Here is an 11,164-nt window from a genome sequence, read left to right as displayed (position 1 = left end):
CTATTGGAAGGATACTTATGGGTCTATAATTTGATGGAAGAGTCCTATCACCTGCTTTAAAAATAGGTGTCACTACTGCCACTTTCCAGCAATTTGGAAAATAGGAGTTTGTTATTGACAGATTTGTCAAGTGTGTTAGAGGTTTGCAAAGAATTGATTTATAAGTTTTAAAAAATCGTGCATCAGTATCATAAACATCTTTAGACCTAGATCCTTTTAAATTATCAATTATTTTCAATACAGTAGATTCTGAGACATTTTCAATAGTGAAGACAGGCGTTTCATTGTTTATGGGTTCTAGTACTCCAGATCTAGCACCAAATTTCCTAGCCAGACACTGTACAGAGTTCAAGAAGAAGGAATTAAAAATTGTAGCTATTTTTTCTTTATCTTCTATTAATTTCGATTGGTCCCGTACAATCCAATTTTGAACTGATTTATTCTCCTTCTTTGTAATTTTATCGATATTTTTCCAAATTAATTTACTATTTCCTTTAGAATCCTCAATTAATTTAATAAAATATTTAGCTTTGGCCTGTCTTAATTCTTTTACTACTTTATTTCGCAAATTCTGGAATTTTCTCTTATCATGTGGTCATTTAGATTTAAGAGCAACCTTTAATGCCAAGTCTCTCTGCTTCATTAGCTTCCAGAGCTGTTCATTTAACCATGGCAGATGTACTTTACTCGAGTAAGATATATTTTTACTAAATTCATTTTTAGTCGTATTAACTCTATCCATCATATAGATAAATGCTTGTTCTATATCATCAGACTGCATAACATCATTCCAGTCCAGGTGCTTTAATTTCTCCTCAAATTGGCCGATTAGGGATTTTGGTATAATATTAAAAAAGCTTTTGCCTTCTTGTCTGTATAAAAACCTTTTTTTGTCAACTTTCTTACAATTAAGGTCAAGTTGTGGTCTGACATACCTGTTACCAAATTAAATGATTTTATAATTCTTTCAGGTTTATTAGTAAAAATTAAATCTATCTGAGTTTGTGTTGATTGAGTAATCCTAGTTGGGCCAAGGATCATTTGTGTAAGATTCAACTGATCTGATATACTTTTAAGTTGATATCTCTTACCTTTTTCCGCCCAGTTTATATTAAAATCACCTAAAACAATTAATTCCCTTTTTGAACCAATTTCCTTTAGTACAGATTTCAGTTTATCATAAAATGTCTTTGTAGAATTAGGGGGTCTGTATAATCCAACCACAGTAAAAGACATTTGAGGAGATAAAACAATAGTAACAATAATACATTCTAGATCTTGCATTGAATTAAGATGAACCTCCACACATTTAAAATGATTACGAACATACAGAAGGACTCCTCCTCCTCTTCCTAATTTTCTATCCTTCCTAAAAACATGATATCCCTGTACAGCAAAAGCAGTCTTTGGTGATAACTCAGTTAGCCATGATTCAGAGAGAAAAAGAAAGTCCAAATTCGAATCCATCAACAGACCCTCAATTTGCTCTGTCTTTGATAAAATACTTCTTATGTTCAAATGTCCGCCGAGCAGGCCTTTGGGTTTTAGTCTTTTATCCCACAATACTTTAAACTGGTTTACTGGTTGAAAAAGTTCAAACTTCCTTTTGGTCGTCATTCTATTTAAATGTTCTTTACAGCCATTCAGGTTAAAAATAGTGTTTTGTGGAGTTGCGATCGGACTTACAGATCGATTGTCACTTCCTTGATGCAGTTCAGTGGCGTTTACAAGCTGAGGTGTAACGCTATCCGGCAAAAATGGCTTTCGTTCAACTTTGCAAACTGGTCCCGGGTTTGAATGAACGTCACCTGCCAATAAGATTGTGATTAGCAGGTAGCTGGTTAGCTTGTAGTTTGAGCTTGAAGATTTCATCCTAGAGCGTGGCCGGACAGTAGTTGGTAAGTTAGCCGTTCCATTGCTCAGGATATTTTGATATACAGCTTGATGACTCAGCTGAGCGAAGACAACAACGCTTCCCCGCGCAACACCGCCAGCTCGACCAAGCCAGCAGCAACGGAGCGAAAGCAGCAGGAGAGCCAAGATGTAGATAATCATTCCGCCTCGATACGCCATATTTCCAGTAAATTGCTTTAATCCGGTTCCAGTTCTCGGTTTGAAGTTTGATTTGCAACAAAAACCATTCTTATTGAAGTTAGTAGTATTGTACTTATATTTGGTTTTGGCTGAGCAAAGGCTGATATGCATGCACCTTCATGCATGCATTAATGGTGGTGGTCCTTCATAGATGGAAAATTAAACTGTTATACTTATAAAAGACATGTTCTGTAATGATGTGTGCTTTACACTTGTTAAAATGCTTGTTTAATCTGAAACAGAACGGATTAATAAAAAATGATTGTAGCCAACCCCCCCATCTCTAATTCATAAAGCAGAAGAACAGAGGAATACATACCATACTGGACAGGGCTCCCAGTCAACCAACATTTCTGCTTTGCCCTATCAAGAAAAAAAAAAAATTCCATTCTTAGCACGAGGCTATTATGTCTGGTTATAGGCATTGAGTTTCATTGATTTTCAGAAGACACTCCTTCATAAACTGTAATTCAAAAAGACTAAACACATAAAAAGTATCTACCTAACAATTATGGTATGTATAATATGTATTTGCCAACTCACAAGGAAGTTTCTAAATCCTATATTACACTCTGCATACTGCCTACACTCTGCAGTTCCTTTATGACTGTCTAACCTTTCTCACTCTTTCTCTTCCTACACTCCTGATGGGGAAAGCCTCTAGGCGAGTGTGGTAGGAGCAATCTGTGAACAAAAACACGTTTCAAATATTTATTAGATAGTTAGTTTAGGAACAAAATAAACACAACTATGAAGACTTAAAGGGTTACTCCACTTTTTTTGGAAATAGGCTGATTTTACAACTCCCCCAGAGATAAACAGTTGAGTTTTACCGTTTTCAAATCCATTCAGCCGATCTCCGGGTCTGGCGGGACCACTTTTAGCATAGCTTATTGAATCGAACAAGACCATTAGCATCTCTCTCAAAAAAATGACCAAAGAGTTTCAATATTTTTCCTAAAACTTGACTTCTGTAGTTACACTGTGTACTAAGACCGACGGAAAATGAAAAGTTGTGATTTTCTAGGCTGATATGGCTAGGAGCTATACTCTCATTCCTGCCTAATAATCAAGAAACTTTGCTGCCGTACCATGAGTGCAGCAGACGTAATGATATGACGCAGCGCCTGAAAATAGTCCCCTGCTCGGTAGACTAGGGTCGACTATTTTCAGGCGCTGCGTCATATCATTACATTATTTTGACTGTTTAACTCTGGGGGAGTTGTAAAATGAGCCTGTTTCCAAAAAAAGTGGAGTATCCCTTTAAGTAGGGACCAGACTTGCAAGGATGGCAAGTGATGTTTATCACTAATCAAAACATTTAACCAAATTACTCTCAGTTCCAATGTGGTATGCTTGCTTGAATAACCATACTACTGCTAAGCCACAGCTCACAACTGAGAATACTCCACTGCTGCTGCTTCTACTACTTGGCAATGCATTTTGGTCAAATTAGACTAATTAAGCAAGGCTGCCAACTCTCACGCATTCAGCGTGAGACTCACGCAATTGACCCAATTCTCACGCTCTCACGCCACACCCCCCTTTTCTCACGCAGACTTGTGCAGCAGTGAGAAAAAAAAAAAATCGCGCCGCATGATATCGCAAAGCAACGCGCAGAGAGACCAGACAGACGGTGTAGTGAGTTTTTGGTGACAATTGTGAGGGAAATACACAATTTATTCCCATAAACTGTGTAGTCAGCCGTTCTCCCTCCCATCTGCACCGTGTGAATTGTGAACGCAGGCAGGTCAGTGAGTTACAGGGCGCCCCGTGTCTCCGTCCAGTTTAGGCTAGTAGCTAATAGGCCTATGCTGTTATAGTTTATATAGAATTAAGTTAGCATTAGCAGAGTTGTTTGTTTTGCAGCACTGAGCAGTTATTTTTCATAACTTTATCATAAAAAAACATGACAAATATCTGGATATGCCTAGTAGTTAATGTTAATTATTGTTTTCTACAGAATGTCAAGTCAATGACATCCCATATTTAAATTATTTTATTTATATATCAATCACAACTCATCAATCATGTCCAGATATTTGACTGGTGGTGGTGTCAGTATGGATAAATTAGAATTTTCTGTTATAGGATGTTATCTAAAGTGTCAGGGACAGGCAAGAAAAGAACGCTTGTATCAATGTGGGCCAGTGATGCGCGGGTTGATCCGAAATCAACCGGTCACCCGCGGTTACGAGTCATCCAAAAATATTTTTAATGATATTCGGGTCGCGGTCGGTCGGGTCGTTTGAAATAAAGATGCCAATTAAACCTTTGTAATTTATATAGTACTAGAGAGCATATGAGCGGAGTGGAGCGGTGAGAATCTCCGCTCATCGCTCACGGAACTGTTCACCCCTCCGCTCCCCCGCTCAAAGCTACATCAGGCCGCTCCGCTCATTATCGCTCAGCGCTCAACGCAGTTTGCTCCGCGCTCCACCAAAATCGCCCCCCCGCTCGCTCCAAAAAAGGAAAAAAAATCTACATGTATATCACTGTTAGCTTAGACCACAGCCTTACCTCCTAAACAACTAATGAGCAACAACAACATTTTTCAAATAGAAATGTTTTATTTCAAATTAGGCCTATAGGCTATAAGGAATATAGCCTACACAAAGTCCTGTAAAATTTAACGAATAAATGGGCCTAATAATATAAATAACAATTATATAAACAAAAATATAGCCTACATACATTTCTTTTAAATAAATTTACTATTAGGCCAGAATTTTGATAAGTTAACTTTTGCGCAACGCGCACGATTAAAATTTAAATGGGCTTATATCCATTGTACACATAAACTGCTGTAAAATAAAACGAATAAATGGGCCTAATAATATAAATAAAATTTATATAAACAAAAATATAAAAAAATATACATAAACGTTTTAAAAGTTGGCTAAATTCTATTAGGCCAACATTCTTATAACTGAACTTTTGCGCAGGATTAAAATTGAAATGGGCTTGTATCAATTGTTTGAATATTACACTATATTTAATTTACACTTTGTTACAAGTTACCGTAGGCCATTCAATTTGCTAACCTTTTGCTTTCTTCCCAGCGTGTTCAGATAGCACACTGCATGTTTTCGAGAGATGTGTCTTTTTAGATTCCAAAATGAATCTTTACTGACTGAAACGATGTCTCCACATTCGTTTTCTTCTACCACATTATAGTTAGTTTTATATTATAGTGTAGCCTACCTGTATGACTTCTTATTTTCCTTTTTGAAGTAGCCTACTTTTTGAACTCCATTATTGAGCCGAGTTTTGACTGAAAATAGAATCCATCTTGCAGTCATCAACTGAGTCAGGCTGAGCATGCTTCAGAATCGTGGTGTGCGCGGAGCGAAATTGGAGCGGGAAATAGGGCGACGCTCCATCCTTTTAAAAATGCCGCTCTGCGCTCTGTCCAAGATCCGTCCGCTCGCTCCCGCTCCACACTCCGCTCACATGCAATTTTCTATGAAATACATAGGCCTGCTACACTTTATTGGCTGAATAACTGGCGCGAAGGCACGAGCTCAGTCTGCAGGTAGAGATGGAGGCGGCAAGAGAAAAGGTGAAGACTGGGGAGTGGAAGCTCCGCAAATACAAAAAAACAGAAAGAGCAAAATGTGGGAGACATTTGCCGAAATAATGAAAGATGATGACCAAAGTGCTGGCTTTGTCATGTGTACTTCTTGCTATGCATTTACTACTTTAAAAAAATGCGGGTCAGGAAGCGGGTCGGGTACAATATTTTCTTCTTTTTTTTTTGCGGTCCGAGTTGCGGGCGGGTTAGTTGAAAACGTCGGTCGGGTGCGGGTTGTTTATACATTGACCCGCGCATCACTGATGTGGGCAGCTTATCAGCCCTCCAAGAAGTCCTGTGACCCTGAGAAGCAGCAGGAAAAGACACAGGAGGAACATGAAAGTCTATCTGAGACTTTAGAGCAGGAGACAGTTGAGCCCTCAGAGAAAGAAGAGAGACCAGGCCAAAAGATTAAAGCCCAGAGCGGAGCTGCGTCCTATCGATGTTCCTTTAAAAATGAATGGTCAGAAAAATGGCCATTCATAACAAAGGGGACACTAAGTACACATTATTGGTGCTCTGTATGTAGGATAGAAAATGCTTGCTGTCACCAGGGAATAGCAGATGTTACTAGGCACATAAACAGCAAAGGCCATCAGGAAAAACAGAAGGCACTGCAATCCAGCAGTGGAATTCAGCAGTACTCAGTGCCGCTTCCTTCTGTCGGGGCAATGACTGCTCAAGAAATAAAGGTTTGTAATGCACAGTGGTGTTATGTTTATATTGTGGAGGTTAATGATGACTGTTTACATAATCTTATTTCCTAAAGAGTTTTGGATTTTTATATGACATGTGTCTATTGAATTCTACTTGACATCAATGCAACTGTATTTTGCAGACAAGGAGGGCAGAATTAAAAATTGCTGTGATGCTTGCAAACCATAACATACCACTGGCTGTCACAGATCATCTTGGGCCACTCATGAAAGAGTGTTTCAAAGATTCTGCAACTGCACAGGAGTACAAATGTGCAAGAACCAAGACTGCCTGTATAATAAATCAAGCAGTTGCTGCACATTTCAAAAACGCACTGGTAATGCTGATGAGAGAGAATCCATACACCCTCATTACTGATGGCTCAAATGACACAGGTAGGAAAGAAATGCATTTACATCATGGTATCCACTGAGTTATAGCCATATTTTTGAAGAATGTGAGCTGCCTTTACTATTTTTGTTTGGTTTTCCCTAAGATAATGAGCAAATTATTTTGTCAATGCAGGAAGAGAAAAGATGAACCCCCTTACTGTGCGTGTGTTTGATGTGAACAAGGTAGGCCATCGGTTCCTTGATATGTGCACAACAAGTGGGACTAGATGTGGCACAGCAGAGCTTATCTTCGAAAAGATTGATGGACAATTACAAGAAAATTGTATTCCATGGTGCAACTGTGTTGGCCTGTCTGTGGACAATGCAGCTGTAAAAATTGGACAACGTAATTCAATAGCATCAAGAATTCTACAGAAAAACAGTAGTGTTTATGTACATGGCTGCCCGTGTCATATTCTACACAACACTGCAAAGCAAGCAGGTTTTTCCTTTGCTGAGGTAAGAGAGTAGACTGAATATATGTTTAATATATAAGTGATGTACAGATGATGAATTTACAAAAATTATTAATTACAGGTGGCAGATTTTGATATCGAAGATATTGTGGTTGATGTAGGCTTTTGGTTTAAAGGCAGCACCAATAGGAAGGGCTTTCTGGCAGGTATCTTTCCACCCTGCTCCACACAAATAATAAAGATTTTAAGCAACTGATAGCAGTGTAAACATTCAACATGACCTTTCTAAAATTTTGGATTTAATTGCCTTTAAACAGAGTTTTGTGAGCTCTTTGAGTCAGAATATATGGAAATCCTTCAGCATGTCTCTGTGCGGTGGTTGAGCCTTGAAACCTGTGTTACCCGCATTCTCAGATTATACGAGCCACTTTCCAGCTATTTTAAATCAACGGGTAAGACAAATATCCAAATATGTGGTCTAATATGCTCTCTTGACATTAACAATATGTGTGTGAGTTGTACTGTATCTTTATTTTCTCTCACTTTTTAGAAGAGAATCAACCAAGATTGAAGAGGCTACGGGGAGCCTTTTCAGATCCCATGACTGAAGTGTACCTCCTCTTCTACCAGGCCACCATACCAGTCTTCACCTCTCTGAATCTCCTCCTCCAGAGAGAAAATCCATCTATATTTTTATTGCAAGATGAGGTATATCTTGAAGGGATGGAAGCCAGTATTTTGCCTTTCAGGTTGCACTAATGTAATGTTTGGGTGAGATAATTCTTTCTTGAATATATATTTCAGATGATTAAATTCATCCGCAAGCTCTGCTCTAAGTTCATCTTGCCCACAGTACTACAGTCCCATCACAAGCCTGAGGACATCCCATATGTGGATAAGGAAAACCATCTGCCTGGTAATTGTAATTTAAAGTACCATAACATTAAGTGTATATTACATAATGTATATTACCAGTAAAAAGTCTGAACACACTTCTTTTTTTGTGTGTGTATGTACAATAATTAAATACAAAAAAGTTACATATTTTTTGACACAAAGAAAAAGATAAGTCTCCAACAACTCCATTTTAGTCGCTCACGTTCGACGTAGTTGATAGGATCACGCCAGGGAGCCAGTCATCTTCGAGTACTATTGAAAATTACCCAATGGAATTGGCGTGCATAATTTGCATCACACACTCCACCCCCGCTGCGCGGGTATAAATACGGAAGTGGATGCACTCGAAGTAGTACTCGAAGATGACTGGCTCCCTGGCGTGAAACCTCTGTCAGTCGATACGTCGATATCCAGGCTATATGTAATATATTTTCTTTTAGAACTATAATGACTAAAAACGACTAAGATGAAGCTCAAGGAAAGGTGTGTATGTAGGTGTTTTTTATTATGTTTTTGCATTTCTAATAGGAAACAAACTGAGTGTCGGCTTCACCACCAGGGCTAGGCTCAACCATCTACTTGATGCAGGGGACATCACAGCCCATCAAGTGGACAAATTCCAAACTGCAGCTCTGAAGTTCTTGATGAGAGCCGTAGAGTATGCCCTACAAAAGCTGCCTCTGAGAGAACCCTTGCTGAATCATGCCAGATTTGTGGATGTGAGGCAGAGGGCAGAATGTGGGGTGGAGGATGCCCTTTACTTTGTGGAGAGGTAAAATGTATAGATTAATTTCTTCCAGATAGAAGATTTTTTCCAGATATTAATAATGAATAGAAACTTGCTCTGTTCTAAACAACTAGTCATTTTCACATTACATTTTGAACTAAAGTACAGTATATCTCATATGCAGTGTGTGCAATTTTCTAACTCTTCACTTCTTTCTCTTCAAAAAAGGTATGTCCATCTTCTCCCTTATCACAGCCCACAGGAACATGATGCACTGGGGGAAGAGTTCCTAGACTATCAGACCATGCCTTTGCCTAGATTGGAAGCAGACCCAGACATTGAGGGCTTCTGGGCCAATATGGCAAGTTTAAAACACAAGGTTAGAAACCTTATTTTGTCTTCTTTAAAAACCCATGTTCAGCGACTTTCTGAATTTATTAAAGGTGTAACATAACCATGTTGTCCATATTTTACAGGTGACAGGGGTGGGCAGGTTTGAGCGACTCTCCACCATTGCTAAATTGGTGTTAGTCGTGCCACACTCCAATGCTGATGCAGAGCGGGTATTTTCGCTGGTGGGATTAAACAAAACAAAAACTAGAAACAGCCTGGCCCTGGAGGGAACACTGTCATCTCTAATGGCAATCAAGATGGCAGACTTGGAGCCATGCTTCAAGTGGGAGCCATCCAAATCAATGATTAAGGCTGCAAAATCAGCCACCAGCACTTACAATAGAGCACATGTTAATCCTATTTCTGTAAAATGTTTGTGAAAATTAAATGTAATGTAAATCTCCCAAGAAATTCTGTACAGATACCAAATACTTTGACAGTCAATATATACCTAATACACTTCTGCTAATGCAATGATTTTGTGTTTGTATTTTTTCCACACCAAGCCACGCCCCTCAATAAGCCCCTCCCCCATAACAAGCCCCGCCCCCAAAATCTCACTCTAAGGTGAACTCAAAAGTTGGCAGCCCTGAATTAAGCCTGTTGGATTTTATAGGTTGTCAATGTACTAATCTCAATAATACTAATCACTTCCTATTCTATATCTATTATGAATAATCATGGTTATGTGTGCTACGCTGGACTAGCTGGACTGGTCAAGACATTTACATATTGTTGCCCTGTTGCTGGTCGCTAAGTCGCTTTGGATAAAAGCGTTTGCTAAATGATTAAATAAATAAATAAAATTGTGACTAATTGTCTGTTGTAAGTAGTAAAAAAAAAAAAAAAGCAATTGAACTATAGCAAATAAACAGGGGTAAAAGTTGCAATGTATAGAAAAGTATCAATCATTGCATTTACATGCAATGCACTTACTCTTTTGTGACCTTTTCCTTTCAGGCATATGCCTTGCTCCCCCCGTGAGAAAGAAAAAAGACTCTAAAACAAACAATTGTTTTTTTTACAATAATTAGACAAAATGCACTTTGTAATGTCTTTTCAACATAAATATGTGTCCCTGGTGTGTCTAGAGATCCCTGAAATATGAGAAAAGACCATCCTAAATAAGGATTTTTTTTAAGGATCATGCAAAGCTACTCTAGACGCTGATTTCACGCAGCCACCATTTTGAAATCGAAAGTGAGGCTCCGGTGGGAAGAACCCCGGAAGTAAAGATAAACAACAATGCCTTGGATTACCAACCTGAAGCTGCTGCCGTGATTTACACTATTGGATGTTACTATTCAATATAGGATATGTATATAGTTCATTCCTGCTTCTTTTTTTACATTCTGAATTATATATAAAAAAATTATTTTATTTATAAATGAATTTCACTGTATATAGTCTAAAGTATGAAAGAAATGTATGTACATTTTTAGAATTGACACAACATCATTAAACACAACAATACGCCATCGCATTCACGACTCTCCTGTGATTAAAGGCGACACTTCCGGTTTTCTTCCCACCGGAGCCTCGCTTTCGATTTCAGAATAACGGCTGCGTGAAATCAGCGTAGTGGAGTATCGGAATAAAAATAAAGAACTGAAAATTAGCATAATAGGTCCCCTTTAAATTCTATTTAATTTATTTATTTACTTAAGAGAATCTGCTTGACTAATGAGCTATGGTAACAGTTATCAGAACCACCAATAATTACCCTACAAACATTATTTACATTCCTGACTTTTTCTTTTTGCGACTTGCGCCTGTGCCCCTGGCTGACCCTGTGAAGACAGCTGTGGGTTTGGAGAAAGAAAATGACTCATATACCAAATCAATCTTTAACTTATTATTTAAAATACTGGAAGACCACAACATCGCACAAGTTTGGCAGTACATGTATTAATAGGTGTAAAGTACATGTAGTCTTATTGCGATTGAATTAAGGTTGCTCCATTAACTCCACGTG

The 11,164-nt window shown here is 38.4% G+C and overlaps 1 protein-coding gene across 1 annotated transcript; it reads left to right on the top strand.

The window, feature by feature from the left end:
• Window positions 1–3,563: 3,563 nt before the first annotated feature.
• Window positions 3,564–10,313, top strand: LOC309496385 (uncharacterized protein; the record flags this gene model as incomplete). The annotated part of the gene is made up of 7 exons (XM_082166378.1): window positions 3,564–4,244; window positions 5,942–7,378; window positions 7,490–8,088; window positions 8,598–8,841; window positions 9,025–9,175; window positions 9,273–9,554; window positions 10,281–10,313. The coding sequence occupies exons 3-7, from the start codon at window positions 7,977–7,979 to the stop codon at window positions 10,311–10,313; spliced, it is 822 nt and encodes a 273-aa protein (XP_082022504.1). The 5' UTR covers window positions 3,564–4,244; window positions 5,942–7,378; window positions 7,490–7,976.
• Window positions 10,314–11,164: the final 851 nt, after the last annotated feature.

This window comes from Leuciscus leuciscus (assembly GCF_965113295.1).
Source record: "Leuciscus leuciscus genome assembly, chromosome: 4".
In the NCBI taxonomy this organism is placed as follows: Eukaryota; Metazoa; Chordata; class Actinopteri; order Cypriniformes; family Leuciscidae; genus Leuciscus; species Leuciscus leuciscus.
This window is presented reverse-complemented; position numbering and strand designations above follow the sequence as displayed.